Genomic DNA, 23,373 nt, shown 5'->3' with positions numbered 1-23,373 from the left:
TTTATAGGTCGGATCGTTACGGACGCGGCGATACTAAATATGTGTACTTTTATTGTTTTTTTGTTTTTTTTTATGTAAAGAAATGTATTTATGGGATTAATATTTTTTTTTTCTGCTTTATTTAGGATTTTTTTTTTTTTTTTTTTTTTACAAGTGTGGAAATTTTTTTTTTACTTTTTCACTTTGTCCCGGGGGGGACATCACAGATCACCGATCTGACAGTGTGCACAGCACTCTGTTAGATCGGTGATCTGACATACAGCCGGGCAGGATTAGAGCTGCAGCTGCAGCCTGATCCTGACCCGGAAGTGCTCCCTGCAGGACCCGGATGCAGCCCCGCGGCCATTTTGGATCCGGGGACTGCAGGGAGAAGACGCTCGGTACACGGTGAGTACATCACCGTGTACCGATCGTCTCAGGGAAGCCCGCAGGGAGCCCCCTCCCTGCGCGATGCTTCCCTGCACCGCCGGCACACCGCGATCATCTTTGATCGCGGTGTGCCGGGGGTTAATGTGCCGGGAGCGGTCCGTGACCGCTCCTGGCACATAGTGCCGGATGTCAGCTGCGATAGGCAGCTGACACCCGGCCACGATCGGCCGCGCTCCCCCCGTGAGCGCGGCCGATCGCATATGACGTACTATCCCGTCCCTGGGAATTAAGTCCCAGGTCACCTGGAGGGGATAGTACGTCATATGGGATTAAGGGGTTAAAGGTCTACAGTGGGCACACTTTGCTAGGATTAAGACGTCAGTCGAAACGCGTTGGTATAAGCTGCTATATGTGCATAATGCTGTGATATACCAACATTCACATGTGGTTATGGTTAAGAATGAAACATTTTTATTTTAATATGGATTAATAAAAACAGAATTTTAATCTTCATTCCTGCTGGATTCGTCAAACTTTTTTTTTCTTAAAATCCCCTTCACTATGCTGTAACATCTGGATGTTGTACACAGCATCCAATCCACAGCCAATCTGCCACATGGAAACATGCCCTAATAGATCTCCGTCTCTCAGCCGGCAGGATCTTCAGCAGACCGTTCTCACCACATTATCGGTGTCCTACACCCTTTTCGCTGCATCACGTTATCAAATGACAGCAGAGAACCTATAAGTTAAATGAATGCCCTATATTCTACAATAATGACAGTATGAATAGGACTGGAGCAAACTCATCTAACCCCCGTGTAAGAAACTTGCAGCATAAAACTGTCCCGTAGAGCAGAAGCTCAATTAACGCTGCACATTTTCACCACATTTTACATCTACAGCAAATGCCAAAAGATAATATACCAAAAGTTTCACCACCGGCAAAAATTAAGAGACCACTGCAAAATTTTCACTTTGTCTGATTTTTCTCTTTATAGGTACCGTATTATTTGGACTATAAGACGCACCGGACCATAAGACGCACTCCAAATTTTCAGAAGGAAAATCGCGAAAAAAAAATGTGTCAAATGGGGGTCCGTCTTACAGTCCGAATTCAGCTTACCAGGGAAGGGATCGGCACAGGTGGAGTGGTCACAGGGGTCGTTCGGTGGTCCAGGCTCATGGGGTGGCCTCCGGGAAATCCCATCCCAAGCTGGTGCGGGCACTCTGCGCTCCGGGGCAGGGGCGCGCTGCGCTCCGTGCGGGCTCCGCCAGCATTTCATCAAAGCCTGGAGGCCCCCGCACATCCGTTGCTGTCATGTTACGGTGGCTGCCGGGCTCTGTGGTGTGGTGGCGGTGGGCTGTGTTCCGGGGCAGTGGCAGCGGCTCTCTGTGCTCCGTGGGGGGGCTCAGCCAGCATACCACACCACAGAGCCCTGCCGCACCGCCACAGCTTTTGTAAGTATATTGCAACCATTAGATGCACCCCATTTCCACCCAAAAAAATTTGGGGAAAAAGTGTCTAATGGTCCGAAAAATACGGTATATTTTTGAGTAAAATGTAAATTGTTCAATTATTCTACAAACTACTGACAACATGTCTCCGAAGTTCCAAGCAATACATTTTGCATTTATTTTCTGAAAATGAGAAATGGTCAAAATAACAAAAAATGCATTGCTTGCAAACATCAAATAATGCAAAAAAAAACAAAACAAAAAAAAACAAGATCATAATCATTTAGAAACAACAATACTAATGTTTTACCTCAGGAAGAGTTCAGAAATCAATATTTTGTGGAATAACCATGATTTTTAATCATAGCTTCCATGTGTCTTGGCATGCTTTCCACCAGTCTTTCACACTGCTTTTGGGTGATCTTGTGCCACTCCCGGTGCAAAAATGTAAGCAGTTCTTCTTTGTTTGATGGCTAGTGACTATTCATCTTCCTCTTGATTACATTCCAGAGGTTTTCAATGAGGTTCAGGTCTGGAGATTGGGCTGCCCATGACAGGGGTTTGATGCGGTGGTCCTGCATCCACACGTGATCAGAAGGAATCAACTGATTTTTCCAGGACAGGATAACCTTGTATGCAGCTTGAGTCGTACGTCCATCACAAAGAGCAACCTGCCCAATTCCAGCCTTGCTGAAGCATCCCCAGATCAACACCTGGTCGTTTAATGGTTAGACGGAGACATGGAGAGGCGTACAAGCCACAGTGTCTTGCACCCACTGTGAAGTTTGGTGGAGGATCGGTGATGATCTGGGGAGGCTTCAGCAAGGCTGGAATTGAGCAGGTTAATCTTTGCGAATGACATATGAATCAAGCCGCATACAAGGGTATCCTGGAAAAACAGTAGATTCCTTCTGCTCAGGCAATGTTCCCCAACGCTGAGGACTGGTTTTCCAGCAGAACAATGCGCCATGCCACACAGCTAGGTCAATCAAGGTGTGGATGCAGGACCACCACATCAAATCCCTGTCAGGGGCAGCCCAATCTCCAGACCTGAACCCCATTGAAAGCCTCTGGAATGTAATCAAGAGGAAGATCTATAGTCACAAGCCATCAAACAAGGAAGAACTGCTTACATTTTTGTACCAGGAGTGGCATAAGGTCACCCAAAAGCAGTGTGAAAGACTGGTGGAAAGCATGTCAAGACGCATGAAAGCTGGGATTAAAAATCATGGTTATTCCACAAAATATTGATTTCTGAACTCTTCCCGAGTTAAAACATTAGTATTGTTGTTTCTAAAGGATTATGAACTTGGTTTTTTTTTGCATTATTTGAGGTCTGCAAGCAATTAATGTTTTTGTTATTTTGACCATTTCTCATTTTCAGAAATACAAAATTTATGGCTTGGAACATTGGAGACATGTTGTCAGTAGTTTATAGAATAAAAGAACAATTTACATATTACTCAAAAATATACCTATAAAGAGAAAAATCAGACAAACTGAACATTTTGCAGTGGTCTCAATTTTTGCCAGAGCTGTATATGTATATAATTGAAAAAAAAAATGTCAATGGCAAGATGTATGAAGCTGTATGAGAGTGGAATTGGCTGAGTATAGTTTGAAATATATCTGGCAGGATAAAAGTAAAAAATGTGAAGCGCGTGATCGTACTGAGCAGCATGGTTCTTCTGCAAAAAGGCCAGAATCAAAGCCATACCAAGCATTCACATGTCCGCCACCCTTCCTGCATCGATGAAACACAAAAAACAAATAAAGAAAAACAAAGCATTGTGTAGTAACAATAGAAAGCTTCCTCCCAGCCCGCGAGACGGCGGCGCCCGCTGCCGGAGCCCTGTACTGTGGGACAGAAGGGTGCGGAATCTGAAATAGTCACACGTTTACTTACACCGGACAATTGAGCCCAGCAGACGTGCCTTCCATTCGGGTATGTGCACACAACGTCTTATTCAGATGGGTTTGAGGCAGGTCTGCTCCGAAACCCATCTGAAAAAGTACTAAAAAAGCATGAACATAACTTTCCCAAACCTCCAGCGATTGTTTGCACTTCCTAAACATTTACACACTGGTACACGGCCCAGGCACAACTTTTTGCAGAGGTGTTACTGCCACCATCAATTTCTAAAGGAGTTCATTTTTCCCAAAAGAAATGGTAAAATGTCCAACATTCAACCTCTGATCTGTGTCCTATGTTCTATTGAGAATAAAACAGGTTTTAAGAACATTGTATTCTGATTTTCTTTACATTTTACACAGCGTCCTGACTTTATTTTGGAATTGGGTAATACATGTCTATACTCATCAGCTATATGATGTTCTCAGAAATTAATTCCAGATGCCCTGGGCACATATGCCATCATGTTTGCACCTAAAGTCTTTGGTTGTGGGATGCATTCAATTAAAAGAGAAATAATATTTATATGGAGAGAAATGCAGGATGCGCTGTCCCAACACGTTCCACACTTCTCTCCTAATGTGAGTGTGTGAGGTCTTATGCCCGGTCTGCTAATACATATGGAAGGTCTGCAGAACATCCACAGATTAGCATCTCGTCCCATTAATCGCCTTCATCCATCCTAGATGGCATCTCCGAGACACAAGCACAACGCTCTCATAGAATCAATGGGTCTGGATCTACTCTGACAACCGAGCCATATGAGGTCATACGTGTGGCCACATATACGACCCGTCTGCGCACTAACACAAAACGGAATAAGGGAGCGAGACTCAAAATAAATGAGAAATATACTATTGTTCATTATTAATGTTTGTTCAGGAACCTAGCAAAGCACGTTAAGAAAAGACCATGAATAAGGAGAGACTTCTTGGTGTGCGGGAGGGAGACTGCCGGGCTAATCAATGTCTGCAGTCCGTTATCACCATTTACTGCAGCATCCAACCTTGTGTCTATTGATTCTTCTAATACACCGATGACAGCAGTCATTGATCAGCGCAGCAGAGGCACCACTCACATGTGATGGGATACCAGTCACCTAACACCAGACTGAGTCCCATGTTCTGCTACTCCTGCTTTCACAGTTACACCCATCAGCGGTTCTGCGAGTTGTTCCTCTAACAGAAGATGTCGGAATCATCTTATATTTGTTGCTTCTACATTACTACTGGGCGCCTGGCTGGAAGGTGGTCTTAAAGGGTTAATGTACTCTGAGTATCTTAAGAATAAGTTGCCTGTGTGGACATGATTAATAAGAACACTATCTCTGGTCATTATGACTTGTAGCCTGCATTTCCACCAGTTTTCCCTTCCAAAAGATCCATCTATTAATTTGCAATTGACTCTGAGCTGGTGGGCGGAAGCTAGCTAGTATGAGGTCTCCCATACACAGCACACAGATTTCTGCTAATCATTTCTCAGTTAGCACATAAAACGAGCAGCGATAGCATGGAGGACAACACACAGCAATACTGAGCTGTGTAGCTGTGAGTCCAGCTCTGAGGGTGCTTTCACATTGTGTTTAGTTACACACTCCGTGGCATATGTCCAAATGCCCTCAACAAAACAGGGTTCGGACGCATGCGCTGATGGGGCCATAGACCATAATAGTGCTGGCAGGCCGAACGTGCGCTCTGCCGTGCAGCATTTTTGAGCATATATACATATGCAAAATAGCGAATGTATGCTCTGCCGTGCGACCTGTAGGGACCGTTCTAGTCTACAGCCCCATCAGCACATACGTCAAAGTCATGTTTTGCAGGATTGGGGGGGGGGTGTTCGGACGCAACCCCCGACGGAACTCATGAACGTATAACTAAACGCAATGTGAAAGCACCATTAGGTGAGGTACAAGACTTGTTGGAAAGCTCAGCACATTTTTCTGTGTCTACCCCTGTTCCTTCTCCCCTTTCCTCTCTTAGTAGCGTAGGATCGGATGTGTAACCCTGTATCTCAATGTGCTTGCTGTCCGTCAAGTTGAACTGTTTTTAATTTTGTTTTTTTTTTGTGTGTCAGAATGGAAGATAAGTTCAGGATGAAGGTGGCTCATAAGTGGGCAATTAAGCAGTTCACTCTAAGATTACAAATTTTCTAAAATTCGCTTTAATATTGATTTATGAATGAAAGTACAGCTCTCACTTGAATGGATAATCACAAACACAACACCTAGCTAAATTACCCGGTGTCCTCCTTTTCAATCATTCTGGCATGGTTTCTCCGATTCCCCACTTGATTTAGGTGAGATTGTTGTACGTTTTTCAGATCTCCTCCATGTTCTCCGCTAGTCCTTCCAAGAGCTTGGGAGAGATTTTCAGACTAAAAAAAGTAGAAGTTTCTACAATACACTTTTCACATAGGAAAACCCACTCCGTTCTACATTACTTCGCACGTACCCACTGGACTAGATAGGTGATAATTATTTGATTGGTGTGCTGGACCCCACCACCGTCATAGGGAAGGCCTTACAGCCCATGCTCTTTCAGAGTGGACCATTAGTTGAAAGACTGTGGCCAGAAGGAACTGAATTTAACCCCTTTACCCCCAAGGGTGGTTTGCACGTCAATGACCAGGCCAATTTTTACAATTCTGACCACTGTCCCTTTATGAGGTTATAACTCTGGAACGCTTCAACGGATCCTGGTGATTCTGACATTGTTTTCTCGTGACATATTGTACCTCATGATAGTGGTAAAATTTCTTTGATAATACCTGCGTTTGTGGAAAAAAACAGAAATTTGGCGAAAATTTCGCAATTTTCCAACTTTGAATTTTTATGCAATTAAATCACAGAGATACAGTGGGGCAAAAAAGTATTTAGTCAGTCAGCAATAGTGCAAGTTCCACCACTTAAAAAGATGAGAGGCGTCTGTAATTTACATCATAGGTAGACCTCAACTATGGGAGACAAACTGAGAAAAAAAAATCCAGAAAATCACATTGTCTGTTTTTTAACATTTTATTTGCATATTATGGTGGAAAATAAGTATTTGGTCAGAAACAAAATTTCATCTCAATACTTTGTAATATATCCTTTGTTGGCAATGACAGAGGTCAAACGTTTTCTGTAAGTCTTCAAAAGGTTGCCACACATTGTTGTTGGTATGTTGGCCCATTCCTCAATGCAGATCTCCTCTAGAGCAGTGATGTTTTTGGCTTTTCGCTTGGCAACACGGACTTTCAACTCCCTCCAAAGGTTTTCTATAGGGTTGAGATCTGGAGACTGGCTAGGCCACTCCAGGACCTTGAAATGCTTCTTACGAAGCCACTCCTTCGTTGCCCTGGCGGTGTGCTTTGGATCATTGTCATGTTGAAAGACCCAGCCACGTTTCATCTTCAATGCCCTTGCTGATGGAAGGAGGTTTGCACTCAAAATCTCACGATACATGGCCCCATTCATTCTTTCATGTACCCGGATCAGTCGTCCTGGCCCCTTTGCAGAGAAACAGCCCCAAAGCATGATGTTTCCACCACCATGCTTTACAGTAGGTATGGTGTTTGATGGATGCAACTCAGTATTCTTTTTCCTCCAAACACGACAAGTTGTGTTTCTACCAAACAGTTCCAGTTTGGTTTCATCAGACCATAGGACATTCTCCCAAAACTCCTCTGGATCATCCAAATGCTCTCTAGCAAACTTCAGACGGGCCCAGACATGTACTGGCTTAAGCAGTGGGACACGTCTGGCACTGCAGGATCTGAGTCCATGGTGGCGTATTGTGTTACTTATGGTAGGCCTTGTTACATTGGTCCCAGCTCTCTGCAGTTCATTCACTAGGTCCCCCCGCGTGGTTCTGGGATTTTTGCTCACCGTTCTTGTGATCATTCTGACCCCACGGGGTGGGATTTTGCGTGGAGCCCCAGATCAAGGGAGATTATCAGTGGTCTTGTATGTCTTCCATTTTCTAATTATTGCTCCCACTGTTGATTTCTTCACTCCAAGCTGGTTGGCTATTGCAGATTCAGTCTTCCCAGCCTGGTGCAGGGCTACAATTTTGTTTCTGGTGTCCTTTGACAGCTCTTTGGTCTTCACCATAGTGGAGTTTGGAGTCAGACTGTTTGAGGGTGTGCACAGGTGTCTTTTTATACTGATAACAAGTTTAAACAGGTGCCATTACTACAGGTAATGAGTGGAGGAAAGAGGAGACTCTTAAAGAAGAAGTTACAGGTCTGTGAGAGCCAGAAATCTTGATTGTTTGTTTCTGACCAAATACTTATTTTCCACCATAATATGCAAATAAAATGTTAAAAAAACAGACAATGTGATTTTCTGGATTTTTTTTCTCATTTTGTCTCCCATAGTTGAGGTCTATCTATGATGTAAACTACAGACACCTCTCATCTTTTTAAGTGGTGGAACTTGCACTATTGCTGACTGACTAAATACTTTTTTGCCCCACTGTATGTCACACAAAATACTTAATAAGTAACCTTTCCCACATTTCTACTTTTCATCCGGACAATTTTGGAACCAACATTTTTTTTTGTTAGGGAGTTATAAGGGTTAAAAGTTGACCAGCAATTTCTCATTTTTACAACACCATTTTTTTTTTTAGGGACCACATCTCATTTGAAATCATTTTGAGGGGTCTATATGATAGAAAACACCCAAGTGTGACACCATTCTAAAAACTGCACCCCTCAAGGTGCTCAAAACTACATTCAAGAAGTTTATTAACCCTTCTGGTGTTTCACAGGAATTTTTGGAATGTTTAAATAAAAATGAACATTTAACTTTTTTTCACAAAAAAATTAATTCAGCTCCAATTTGTTTTATTTTACCAAGGGTAACAGGACAAATTGTACAACAACTTTTGGGGACCATTTTCTCCTGAGTACGCCGATACCCCATATGTGGGGGTAAACCACTGTTTGGGCGCATGACAGAGCTCGGAAGCGAAGGAGGGCAATTTGACTTTTTAATGCAAAATTGACAGGAATTGAGATGAGACGCCATGTTGCGTTTGGAGAGCCGCTGATGTGCCTAAACATTGAAACCCCCACAAGTGACACCATTTTGGAAAGTAGACCCCCTAAGGAACTTATCTAGATGTGTGGTGAGCACTTTGACCCACCAAGGGCTTCACAGAAGTTTATAATGCAGAGCCATAAAAATAAAACAAAAATTTTTTCCCACAAAAATTATTTTTTAGCCCCCAGTTTTGTATTTTCCCAAGGGTAACAGGAGAAATTGGACCCTAAATCTTGTTGTCCAATTTGTCCTGAGTACGCTGATACCCCATATGTGGGGGGGGGGGGGGGAACCACCGTTTGAGCGCATGGTAGGGCTCGGAAGGGAAGGAGCTTCATTTGGAATGCAGACTTAGATGGATTGGTCTGCAGGCGTCACATTGCGTTTGCAGAGCCCCTAATGTACCTAAACAGTAGAAACCCACAAGTGACCCCATATTGGAAACTAGACCCCTCAAGGAACTTATCTAGATGTGTTGTGAGAACTTTGAACCCCCAAGTGTTTCACTACAGTTTATAACGCAGAGCCGTGAAAATAAAAAATCTTTTTTTTCCCACAAAAATTATTTTACAGCCCCCAGTTTTGTATTTTTCCAAGGGTAACAGGAGAAATTCGACCCCTAAATTTGTTGTCCAATTTGTCCTGAGTACGCTGATACCTGATATGTTGGGGTAAACCCCTGTTTGGGCACACGGGAGAGCTCGGAAGGGAAGGAGCACTGTTTTACTTTTTCAACGCAGAATTGGCTGGAATTGAGATCGGACGCCATGTCGCGTTTGGAGAGCCCCTGATGTGCCTAAACAGTGGAAACCCCCCCAATTATAACTGAAACCCTAATCCAAACACACCCCTAACCCTAATCCCAACAGTAACCCTAACCACACCTCTAACCCTGACACACCCCTAACCCTAATCCAAACCCTATTCCCAACCGTAAATGTAATCCAAACCCTAACCCTAACTTTAGCCCCAACCCTAACTGTAGCCTTAACCCTAGCCCTAACCTTAACCCTAGCCTTAACCCTAATCCTAGCCCTAACCCTAGCCCTAACCTGTTGTGAATTCTGCTTTTGGGCTCCCTCCGGTGGTTGTAGGTGGTAATGCAGTTGTCCCTGGGTTGCAGTCCTGGTCAGGTGTATCTGCTGATTGCAGTTCTGACTGGGGTATTTAGGTGTGCAGGATTCATTAGTCCTTGCCAGTTGTCCATGGTTGTTGGGAGGTGTTCAACCTCTGTCTGGTTCCTCCTGCCTTGCTGCCAAATCAGCAAAGTGTCTGGTTTTGTTTCTGTGGCACACATGCTGTGTGCTTGATAATTCAGTGCTTTTCATTTGTTTTTTCTTGTCTAGCTTAGATTGTGTCAGTATTTTCTCAGTCTTGTTGGATTCTCAGGAGTTGCAGATATACGTTCCACGTCTTTAGTTAGATTGTGGAATTTTTTGTATTATCTGCTGTGGATATTTTTGGAAGGGTTTTAATACTGACCGCTTAGTATTCTGTCCTATCCTTTCCTATTTAGCTAGAGTGGCCTCTTTTGCTAAATCCTGTTTTAAGCCTGCGTGTGTCTTTCCTCTCCTACTCACAGTCAATATTCGTGGGGGGCTGCCTATCTTTTGGGGTTCTGCTCTGAGGCAAGGTAGAATTCCTATTTCCATCTATAAGGGTATTTAGTCCTCCGGCTGTGTCTAGGGTTTGTTAGGCACACCCCACGGCTACTTCTAGCTGCGGTGTTCGTTCAGGATTTGCGGTCAGTACAGTTACCACCTACTCCAGAGAAAGTTTCATGCGGCTCCAAGGTCACCGGATCATAACACTAACCCTAGCCATAACCCTAGCCCTAACCCTAGCCCTAACCCTAGCCCTAACCCTAGCCCTAACCCTAGCCCTAACCCTAGCCCTAACCCTAACCCTAACCCTAGCCCTAACGGGAAAATGGAAATACTTTTTTTAAATTTTTCCCTAACTAAGGGGGTGATAAAGGGGGGTTTGATTTACTTTTATAGCGGGTTTTTTAGCGGATTTTTATGATTGGCAGCCGTCACACACTGAAAGACGCTTTTTATTGCAAAATAATATTTTTTGCGTTACCACATTTTGAGAGCTATAATTTAGCCCTAACCCTAGCTTTAACCCTAACCCCAGCCTTAACCCTAACCCTAGCCTTAACCCTAACCCTAGCCCTAACCCTAACCCTAGCGGGAAAATGGAAATACTTTTTTTAAATTTTTCCCTAACTAAGGGGGTGATAAAGGGGGGTTTGATTTACTTTTATAGCGGGTTTTTTAGCGGATTTTTATGATTGGCAGCCGTCACACACTGAAAGACGCTTTTTATTGCAAAAAATATTTTTTGCGTTACCACATTTTGAGAGCTATAATTTTTCCATATTTTGGTCCACAGAGTCATGTGAGGTCTTGTTTTTTGCGGGACGAGTTGACGTTTTTATTAGTAACATTTTCAGGCATGTGACATTTTTTGATCGCTTCTTATTCCGATTTTTGTGAGGCAGAATGACCAAAAACCAGCTATTCATGAATTTCTTTTAGGGGAGGCGTTTATACCGTTCCGCGTTTGGTAAAATTGATAAAGCAGTTTTATTCTTTGGGTCAGTACGATTACAGCGACACCTCATTTATATTTTTTTATGTTTTGGCGCTTTTATACGATAAAAACTATTTTATAGAAAAAATAATTATTTTGGCATCGCTTTATTCTGAGGACTATAACTTTTTTTTTTGCTGATGATGCTGTATGGCGGCTCATTTTTTGCGGGACAAGATGACGTTTTCAGCAGTACCATGGTTATTTATATCTGTCTTTTTGATCGCGTGTTATTCCACTTTTTGTTCGGCGGTATGATAATAAAGCGTTGTTTTTTGCCTCTTTTTTTCTTATGGTGTTTACTGAAAGGGTTAACTAGTGGGACAGTTTTATAGGTTGGGTCGTTACGGACGCAGTGATACTAAATATGTGTACTTTTATTGTTTGTTTTTTTATTTAGATAAAGAAATGTATTTATGGGAATAATATTTTTTTTTTCATTATTTAGGAATTTTTTTTCATTATAATATTAGTTTATTTTTATTTATTTTTTTTTTACACATTTGGAAACATTTTTTTTTACTTTTTTACTTTGTCCCAGGGGGGGACATCACAGATCTGTGATCTGACAGTTTGCACAGCACTGTCAGATCGGTGATCTGTCTGATAGCAGTGCAGGCTGCTTCACAGTGCCTGGATCTGAGCCTGGAGCAGGGAGGGAGGTAAGGAGACCCTCGGAGCAACGCGATCACATCGCGTTGCTGCGGGGTCTCAGGGAAGCCCGCAGGGAGCGCCCTCCCTGCGAGACGCTTCCCTGTACCGCCGGCACACCGTGATCATGTTTGATCGCGGTGTGCCGGGGGTTAATGTGCCGGGGATGGTCCGTGACCGCTCCTGGCACATTGTGCCGGATGTCAGCTGCGACAGGCAGCTGACACCCGGCCGCGATCGGCCGCGTTCCCCCCGTGAGCGCGGCCAATCGCTATGACGTATTATCCCGTCGAGGGTCAGATAGGCCCAGGGCACCTCGACGGGATAGTACGTCTAAGGTCAGAGAGGGGTTAATATCTGGTCACATATATGTCCTGCTCCTCCCTACTAAGTCCACATCAACAAAAACCGATATCTTTATCATTGCCTCAGACTTAAAAAAGAGCCGCAGCCGGGTGGAGGAAAAAATGTGTATCACATGAAAAATCTGCAAATATACACGTATTACTACACATACATCAGTATATATATATATATATATATATATATATATATATATATATATATATATATATACATACATACATACACACACACAAATAGTACCTGTCAAAAGTTTTTACACACCTGTGCTATATGTAACACTGAAGTCATATGTAAATATACACATGTACTCATGGATGAAAAAAAATCACTTAAAGCGAACCTGTCAGCAGGATTGTGCACAGTAACCTACAGTGTCAGGTTGGCGCCATTATGCTGATTACAAAGAGGATACCTCGGTTGATGAAATCTGTCTTGTGGTTGTTATTTAATCTGTATTTTCAGTTTATAGTTAATGATATTCCTGTGCCCCGGGGCAGCCTGTGGAGGGTCTTCTGTATGGCTTCTGACAGGTCACTGATCCCTCAATGACCTGCCCCCTAGTTTACATAATGCATAGAATATGGATTGAAAAAAAAAATTCACATTCATCATGCAGGCGCTAGCGATGTTGCATGATCCGGTAGATAATATGGATGGATTCCTTTTAATTAGTCAGAATTTTGTTGTAAAAAAAAAAAAAAAAATATGATCTAAATCAAAATGTCACCAGCAGCCACGCTTGTGCAGTAGCGTCTATTGCATTCCGAATTAGGTCATTGCGCAGGCGCCATTTTGCTAGAGAACGTGACAGATGCTGCTGTGCAGGCGCGGTCGCCAGCGCCATTTTGATTAAATTTTTTTTCCAACAAAACTATATGTCTAAATAAAATAAAACCTGGAAATATTATCCACTGCATCATGCTACAGTGCAGGCGCCAGCGCCAGCCTAGTGATTGTGAATTTTTTTTTTTTATAAACCATATGCTACGCAATATGTAAACTAGGGAGCAGGCCAGAGGGATCGGTGACCTGTCAGAAGTCATCAGTATGAATACCTAATCAGAGCCCCACATGAAGCCCCCACAGGCCGTCCCGGAGCTCGAGCATATCATTAACTGAAAATAAAAATTAAACAACAACCACAAGACAGATTTCATCACCAGGTATCATTGTAATCTGTATAACGGCGCCGACCTGACACTGTCTGTAGGTTACTGAGCACAATCCTGCTATAAGAGTAACAGTCTTCATTTTTATTTTTTGTTTCATAAACCAATAGAAAACATGAAAACAAGCAACTTTCTAATATAGGTTATCAGAGGAATCTGCTTTTTTTTCTCCTCCTGGACTGATCAGTCATTATCAAAATTCTCAACTGAAGGGTAAAACCTGTATTCAGTGAATAAAGACTTATTACTGAGATAGGAGATAACAGTTGTTACTCCCAAAATTCTATGCAAATCAGAGGAGTGACAACCAGCTATTCCTTCCTTCTATCCTCTACATAAGAGAGGAGACTTACCTGCGAATTGAGAATTTGGATCATTACCTGTCCAAGAAGCAGGTTTCTCTAATGAGATATGTTACAATATTACAAAGCTTCTTACTTCAGTGTGTACTATTAATTTATGGGGAAAAAAATGAAATGCTGGCTCCTCTGTCAATGTTGGATTAAGCCGCCATAGAGGATAGGTAGTATAGGCCTGTATGCTGAACCATGACGCACAAATCAAAGTACACAGGAGGGTGGAATAGAGGGACATATAACCTAATAGGTGTACAGTATCCTCTATATATGTATAATCGCCAGATCATCGATAGGTGTTGACGGATACATAGAGCCAAGCCAGGCCTGAATCTCTTAGTTGTAATATTTTGCCACAACCTGGACCAGATACCCTCTGCATCCCTCTGATGAACCCCTGGACCTGGTGGGGGACGCTTGAGAAATGTGAACATAGGGAGCACGTTGTGACTTTCCTTGTCCTTATTGGAATGTGCACATTATACATTCAGACTATAGGCAGCAAAAAAGGAAGGAACACATGGAAACAAGGAGAAAAGAAACCACAATAGGTTTTAATTATTGGATTCCTCAACGTACCCCGCTTTTCCTTTGATGACAGCTTGGCTTCTCTCAAGTCATCAGGTATCACCTGGAATGGCATCTAATAAACAGGAATGCCTCTTCTAGAAGTCATTTGTGGAATCACTGACCTTCCCACAGTGTGACCATCAACTGTGTTCTGCAGAGGCAGTGTGGGCACATAGGTCCATACAGTTCTAAGCCACAATATGGCAAGAAGCACTCAAGTAAATAAAGATTAATGATAGTCCATCATTACGTTAAAGACATAAAGGTCAGTCAATCCAGATAAGGCAAGGTTCACATTGTGCTAGGGCAGTCCGTTCAATGCATGCGTTAAATGGACTGCGCAATGTAAGTGCCAGCGGTGACAGACCCCAAAACGCTGCAGACCGCGTCTGTCACAGAATGACGGCACATCGCTAACAAATGCCGATTATGACATGTGTTAGATAATGGCAGTCAATGGGTGCGCTAACGCATCCGTTACATAGCGTTAGTGCCGCTATGTAACGGATGCCATCAGTACATTGCCATTTACGCAATGTGAACCCAGCCTAATTGCCAGAACCTGGAAGATATCCTCAAGTGCAGTCTTGAAAACCATCAATTGATATGATGAAACTGAATTTCATTAATACTGCCCCAGGAGTAGACATTTATCGGATCCCGGTTACAGGGGAAAAAAGAACCCAACAGATACTCAGTCAGCACTCATGATCGTCAAGCAGTCCTGATTGTAGGCTGTGAGCCCTCGCGGGCAGGGTCCTCTCTCCTCCTGTACCAGTTGTGACTTGTATTGTTCAAGATTATTGTACTTGTTTTATTATGTATACCCCTCCTCACATGTAAAGCGCCATGGAATAAACGGCGCTATAATAATAAATAATATTAATAATAATTAGTGATGAGCGAGTGTACTCGTTGCTCGGGTGGTCTCTGAGTATTTGTCACTGCTCGGAGATTTAGTTTTCCTTGCCTCAGATGCATGATTTACAGCTGATAGACAGCTTGGATACATGTGGGGTTTCCCTAGCAACCAGGCAACCCCCACATGTACTCAGGCTGGCTAGTAGCTGTAAATCATGCTGCTGCGTCAACAAAAACCAAATCTCCGAACACTAACAAATATTCGGAGACCACCCGAGTATATTCACTCATCACTAGTCCGGATCCTTCTAGTCCGCACACAGCTCTCCTTGAATGCAATGTTTCAAGCAAAACAGAAGACAGGTACAACAAGCTTTTTCTGTCTTTCCCCAGGGTCCCCGACTCTCTCTGACCTGTCTCCTGCTAGACTGCAGAAGCTTTACTGCGGCACCACAAATTTACAAGTGCGCAGGACTAACAGCGGTTACATTATGGATACCCTAGGACACGCCACATTTTGTAGTTTTACAGTCATTTCAGTAACAAAGTGCATGCTATCCCCTTCTAAAAACTGTACTGCAAATGTATTCTTGGAAGCCTCAATACTACATTAATCTGCATAAATGGAATAAATTGTAATGCCACTCCAGGCAACCATACTTGGATATCATTCATCAGTAGTATATATGGATGTACATAGCCCCAGTCTGCCTTAAAATAAAGTAAAAAATAGTACCCAGCACTTGTAAAGAGCACAACTACCATGAACAAGTTATCCTAGGAACGTTGCTTTCAGGATTTATGGTGCAGTTTACTGCCAAGGAGCCAGTCACTTGTTTGGTGAAAAGATCTTTTTGTTTGCAGGAGAGATCATTGTTTGTGGCAGGAAACCCAGTGGTGTCAAGCACAATGGCAGCCTGAACAATCTATTACTGATCGATAGATGCTCATGTGAAGCGAGGTGGTCTGTCTAAACGGGTGTTTAATGGCCAACGGCCCGGTAAATTTCTTGGCAGCATCACGCAGCCTAAATGCACCCCTAGGCCTTGTGCTCAATACAGTGTGCATTCTGGACACTCCAGAAATAGAAAAAGGTGATACATTGGGGTGTCCTGGCTCTTCCCTAAGAGGATGTTGAGAAGAAGATGGTGTTACATCCTCAAGGAAGATGAGCCAAAGCCAAGTGTCAGCAGCAGCCTACATCCCGATTCTTAGTGAAAACACAAGCACAATCAACCGAGCCCAGCGTGCAGGTGCACGAGGCAATGGGAAAAATGGCAGTCTGAAGAACAAGGGCCATAAATGGCATATTCCCAGCTTATCAGTTGTGAGGCTCATAAACGTGGAGTAAGTCATATGTCACCAGGGAGGACAAGCAGAATTCAGGGCTAAAGGGAAATCACCAAAAGATCCTTCTGTGTGCAACAATAAGGACACATGCAGCGACTGCCAGTTGGGGAACTAGTTGGCGCATTGTACCCAAAAAGTGAACCTTAAAGAGGTCTTCCAATTTTATATGCTGTGTAGGAATGACCTGATTAAAGAATGTCAAAATTAGCATTACTCCTCGACCTCTGCTGTGGCGCTACCTCCCCGCCGCTCCCCCGTCCTTTGCTGACCAGCCTGCATGTACTGCACTAAGCTCTGCCGCTAATGGCTAGGCTCAGCAGTGATGGCGAGGAAGACGGCACAAGACTGGTGCTGTAGATATCAGGGAAGGGTTGGATAGGCAGTAGTGATGAGCGAGTGTACTCAATACTCGAGATTTCCCGAGCACGCTCAGGTGATCTCTGAGTATTTGTTAGTGCTAGGAGATTTAGTTTTCATTGCAGGCAGCTGAATGATTTACAGCTATTAGCCAGCCTGATTACATGTGGGGATTCCCTAGCAACCAGGCAACCCCCACATGTACTCAGCCTGGCTAGTAGCCGCAAATCATTCAGCTGCAGTGATGAAAACTAAATCTCTGAGCAGTCATACATACTCGGAGACCACCCGAGCAACGAGTACACTCGCTCATCACTAATAGGCAGGGATGGAGAAGCAGGAACTCTGTAAAGCTAAGTATATTATTTTTTTAAAACAAGGCAAGCTTAAAATTAAAATGTAGAAGTTGACAACGCATTTAGGGAGTCATTTACGGGTCACTAAAAAGCACATACAGAGTCCTTAATGTCAATCAGAGGCACTTCATGATACAGTCAGACAAGCTCAAACCCTTTCATCAATTCCACAGGGCAGGGAAGCACCAACATGTCAGACAGGGCTTCTTATTTACAAGCAGCATACCCCCTCCCAATCTGATGATTCAGGAGCGTGTCAGTGCCAAGGTCAGGAGTAGTGACAGGCATCAGCTTCAAAAATACTGAATCTGAGCAATATTATTATGTTGAATCCCCCCACACACACCAAACTAGTAGAAATAGATGAAAAGACGATAACGACAATGACTGTAAACCTGTTGTGCTCCCACAAGAGTGTCCATTCCATGCTCGGGGACAAGAAGATTTTAAAGGGTCAGTCCTGCTCCTCTCACTTCTACCTTGCGTGGGGCATGAGATGTCACCTCTACCGATACCTGCCCGGAAGGGTAGTGGATCTGCAGGTACCGGGCACCCGTTTAATTCTAATAAATAGTCCAGGTGCAAAGTACCTGCCGATCGTGCACATATCCTGAACAAGTAGATATTATGGCAGCTGTGATGCTCAGCTCTTAATGGGAAGTAAGTGGAGCAGGACTAACTCTTTAAAGGGGTTGTCCAATGAAAAGAAGTTATCACCTATCCATAGGGGTGGTAACATCTAAATCAGCGGGGGTCCAACCACTGAGACACACTAATTGGCGGAACAGGATACATCTATCCCAGTTAAACTGTATCCGGAGAGTGCATGTCTGACCATCACTCCGTTCATTCTCTATAGGACTGCCAACCGCTGTACTCCGCTGTTTCTGAAAGTCTCTACAGAGAATGAGTGGAGTAGCCATCAAGGAAACGCTGCAGCGCTATTCTATCAGGGATAAAAGTGCCCTGTTCAGCCGACCTGGGTGGATCTCAACAGTTGGACCCCTAACAATCTGTAAGTTATCACCTATTCAGTGGATATCTGATAACTTTTTTTCACCAGAGAAACCCTTTAAGAACTATAACATGAGGCAGTTTATCGTCTCAGCAGTACAGTCTAGATTGGACTGGGTGGTAAGGACACACAAGGTCACATCTGGCCAAGCCGTGTGATAGAAATGGAAGATTTCATTCCAGGACAAAACCCTTCGCAAATAAATGTCCCAAGTTAAAAGTGGCATAAAGAGAACTGAAAACTGTGTGAGTGACAGATCCTCAGAGCATCCAGTGTAATCTGCCGGCACCGGTACATTCTTCATCATCAGCAAATCTGCTGCATTTTCAATAAATAAAACCAAGTTGAACTGAAATCCTGCCAGACTGTGTGTAATACACAAAGGGATGGGAACACCACGCAGAAGAGTCACCTGCAATAATACCAGGAGCTCAAAAACCGGTCCTCAAGATCTATAACCCAAACTGCGTTCTCACCAACACGAAGGGTATGTGCACACGTTGCGGATTCTCGGCGGATCCGCAGTGTTTTTTGAGGTGCAGAAAGGCTGGAGATCCGCAATTGATTTACAGTACAATGTAAATCAATGAGAGAGAAAAATGCTGTGCAGACTTTGCGGAAAATCCGCTGCAGAAACGCACAAAAAACCGCGACAAATCCGCAGCTGCGTTATCTGCCAGGACAGGCAGAATCCACACCAGAAATTCCTAAGCCTAATCTGCAACGTGTGCACATAGCCTTAGTGCAGCTCTCTCCTTAGAACAATTCTTAATCATATAAAAAGATACTTTGACAATCAGCAAATCGCATAGAGCGCCCCTGCATGACGGAAGTGTTCAATTCCTCTGCAGTTCCATCAGAAAGGAAGTAGCACATTGATTAAGGTCCATTTAAAGGACCTCTGTCAGCACAAAATGACTGTTCAAGTACAAGTGCCCGGTGTACCATGGCGATGGCCAAGCGCACCTTCCAGCCTGTTTTTCCTCTATCTCCACCCCCTCTTCTTTGATTGACAGCTTTATTGAGCCACAATATTGAGGGAAACAAGCAGGTGGGAAGGTGCACTTGGCCCCACTGTGAAGCACCAAGTGCTTGTACATGGTTTGAACAGACATTCTGTGCTGGCAGACTCCCTTTAAATCAATGAGCTGCCTGTGTAGTGCAGGACAGGAGAAATTCAATAGAGAAAAAAAAAAACACTTTGTAGCCACGATATAATCTGTTCAAGAAATGAGGATCCTGAATAGGGGGTACTGCCATCCATTAAAATGGTGGTCTAGAGAAAACAAGCTATAACGCATTTACTGATGGGGTCCGACTGCTGGGCCTCTCACAAATAGGCAGAACAAGGCGCTTACACCTCATAGAATGTGAACACTTGACCATCGCTCCATTCATTCTCTAATGGACTGACAAACGATGAGTTTCACAACCAGATATTTCTTTTAACTTTGCTGCCTCTGCTTGACAATTAAAAGCTGGAGTCCATTTTATGGTGATCTATGAGGCTCAATCATAAAAGTAAGCTAGAAAAGAAAAATATCAGGGGTAAAAAGTGTTATCTTAGGGTCACAAAAAGCTCTTCTCACAGGAGACACGTTATTGGGGATTTACATTTATTTGTTTTTTTACTCTAACATAGTAACATAGTTAGTAAGGCCGAAAAAAGACATTTGTCCATCCAGTTCAGCCTATATTCCATCATAATAAATCCCCAGATCTACGTCCTTCTACAGAACCTAATAATTGTATCATACAATATTGTTCTGCTCCAGGAAGACATCCAGGCCTCTTTTGAACCCCTCGACTGAGTTCGCCATCACCACCTCCTCAGGCATAGTAACATAATACTCTGATCGTTCTCTTTTAATAGTGTGGTCTCACTAATGCTAAGAAGCGTGTTCCCTTCTCTGTCCTCAGCTGGGCACCAAATCATGTGCCAGAGAGGTGAAGACTGGAGTAATCTGAGACTCCAGCGAGATACAACCTGACAGCAGTTTTTGGTTGTCAGGTTGGGCATCTACAGCAACCAGTCTGTCTCAAATGACCCAGCTGTCCCGCACGGTGCTGACAGCAGAGGAAGCAAAAAGCAGCTTGGCAGCAGTCCTGTCTTGCCATTCTCATCTCCATATGCATTATTAATAGGATTTATCTAAAAATAAGATGTCAACTTTCAGTTTTCTTCAAGTCTGGAAGTGAAAGGGTTATGTCTGTGCTGTCTCTGAAGCCCAACTACAGAGCCCTGCATAAGCCAGGTAAGATGCTGCAGAGCAATGTTCATGTTTTCATCAGACACATCATTCTTCATGTTTTCATTCTTATCCAAAATGCTCACACCACTAAATCTCAAAATCTGTGGTCCTTCTGACCTCCAATATTCTCTGGGATGCCACCATGCATCAACAATGATGCCAGAACTGGAAATCCTAAAGGTACAGCATTCCCGAATAACATGCTCAGTCCATACATAGAGAACAGTCTGAGTCCGTACATAACTCAGAACTACCACATCCCTCCCCATGTTTGTTTTTGCCGTTTCCAACATTACCATCATCTCCTTCCACTTTCTGCAGCTTCAGATGCCCATTACCGCGAACAGTTACACACACACTGTCACCCCATTACAGCTCTCTGCTGCAGAATTTATAGCATAATTTCTGGTCAGCCATTCTGCCCTATCATTATCAGCGCTACTGATAATGACAACTCTGTCAGGTCAGACCCCCATTAACTGCTGGCACCCCACTGCCATCTCCGCCAGGTCAGACCCCAATAACTGCTGTCACCCCACTGCCATCTCCTCTAGATCAGACCACAATAACCACTGTGTCACCTTACTGCCATCTCCTCCAGGTCAGACCCCAATAACCACTGTCACCCCACTGCCATCTCCGCCAGGTCAGACCCCCAATAACTGCTGTTACCTCACTGCCATCTCTGTCAGGTCAGACCCCCATTAACTGCTGTCTCCCCACTGTCATCTCCGCCAGGTCAGACCACAATAACCACTGTCACCCCACTGCCATCTCCGCCAGGTCAGACCCCCAATAACTGCTGTTACCTCACTGCCATCTCTGTCAGGTCAGACCCCCATTAACTGCTGTCTCCCCACTGTCATCTCCGCCAGGTCAGACCCCAATAACTGCTGTCACCCCACTGTCATCTCCTCCAGGTCAGACCACAATAACCACTGTCACCCCACTGCCAACTCTGTCAGGTCAGACCCCCATTAACTGCTGTCACCCCACTGTCATCTCCGCCAGGTCAGACCCCAATAACTGCTGTCACCCCACTGCCATCTCCTCTAGGTCAGACCCCAATAACTGCTGTCACCTCACTGCCATCTCCGCCAGGTCAGACCCCCAATAACTGCTGTCATCCCACTGCCATCTCAGACCCCCAAAAACCACTGTCACCCCACTGCCATCTCCTCCAGGCCAGATCCCCAATAACTGCTGTCACCCCACAGCCATCTCAGACCCCCAAAAACCACTGTCACCCCACTGCCATCTCCTCCAGGTCAGAGCCCCAATAACTGCTGTCACCCCGCTGCCATCTCCGCCAGGTCAGACCCCAATAACTGCTCTCACCCCACTGCAATCTCCTCTAGGTCAGACCCCAATAACCTCTGTCACCTCACTGCCATCTCCGCCAGATCAGACCCCCAATAACTGCTGTCACCCCACTGCCATCTCCTCCAGGTCAGACCCCAATAACCGCTGTCACCCCACTGCCATCTCCTCCAGGTCAGACCCCAATAACTGCTGTCACCCCACTGTCATCTCCGCCAGGTCAGACCCCAATAACCACTGCCATCTCCTCCAGGTCAGACCCCAATAACCGCTGTCACCCCACTGCCATCTCCTCCAGGTCAGACCCCAATAACCGCTGTCACCCCACTGCCATCTCCTCCAGGTCAGACCCCAATAACCACTGTCATCTTCACCAGGTCAGACCCCCAAATACCAGCACACTGCTGCCCTCCATGCAGCCTGCCATGCCCGCTGTACCCATCACTCGCTGTCTCCCACAGTGTCCTGCCATCCCCACACTGCCGTCACCCCTTCCCCTCCATGTTAGCTCCTTGGTTTTCCTGTGTCCTCCCTAACTTGCTCTTGTCCCAGGTTCCCCTCTCAGCCGCTGCCCTTCATATTACCCCCTGCACCTGCTCCATCCTCCTGCTGCTCCTCCTCAGGAGCCGCTGCCCCAGTCTTACCCCATAAGCCACTCCATGTCTGCTGCCCCCTCCGGCTCAGCTCATCCTCGGTGCCTCCCGCTCCCCGGCTCAGGCTCCGGCGGAAGTAAACACAGCACCGCCCGCAGCACGCGCACTTCCGGATCCGACGTCACCGAGCGGGGCAGCATGGGAGATGGAGAGAGCGGGCGCGGTGCATTGTGGGAAAAGCGCTGCGGGTAGTGGGCGGAGCCTCGTGCGCTGTCTCCGCACTGATGAGACCTGTGCACTCCGCGTGCAGGCATGCTGGGAGTTGTAGTCAGCGGCTGCGACAGCTGCAGAGTCATGGCGCAGGGAGTGACTGGGTGACAACTAAATGTGCCGCCATTGCAGCTGTCACCGGGGTTGTCGGCTGCATTTCCAGTTCCTCACATCTGCCTGGTTACACAATGCGGCTTCCCAGAGCCTCACATCTGCCTGGTTACACAGTGCGGCTTCCCAGAGCCTCACATCTGCCTGGTTACACAGTGCGGCTTCCCAGATCCTCACATCTGCCTGGTTATACAGTGCGGCTTCCCAGAGCCTCACATCTGCCTGGTTACACAGTGCGGCTTCCCAGATCCTCACATCTGCCTGGTTACACAGTGCGGCTTCCCAGATCCTCACATCTGCCTGGTTATACAGTGCGGCTTCCCAGAGCCTCACATCTGCCTGGTTACACAGTGCGGCTTCCCAGATCCTCACATCTGCCTGGTTACACAGTGCGGCTTCCCAGAGCCTCA

At 44.9% G+C, this 23,373-nt stretch overlaps 1 protein-coding gene across 1 annotated transcript in view; it reads right to left on the bottom strand.

The window, feature by feature from the left end:
• Positions 1-22,777, bottom strand: part of MOB2 (MOB kinase activator 2) — a 62,443-nt gene extending 39,666 nt beyond the window's left edge. Inside the window, exon 1 of the mRNA XM_069740448.1 lies at positions 22,634-22,777. Coding sequence (XP_069596549.1) covers positions 22,634-22,650 — 17 coding nt within the window. The 5' untranslated portion in view covers positions 22,651-22,777. The remainder of the gene's footprint in view (positions 1-22,633) is intronic.
• Positions 22,778-23,373: the final 596 nt, after the last annotated feature.

This window comes from Ranitomeya imitator, chromosome 9 (genome assembly GCF_032444005.1).
Source record: "Ranitomeya imitator isolate aRanImi1 chromosome 9, aRanImi1.pri, whole genome shotgun sequence".
Lineage (NCBI taxonomy): Eukaryota > Metazoa > Chordata > Amphibia > Anura > Dendrobatidae > Ranitomeya > Ranitomeya imitator.
The sequence above is the reverse complement of the archived record's forward strand: the minus strand, read 5'-3'. Positions and strand labels throughout refer to the sequence as shown.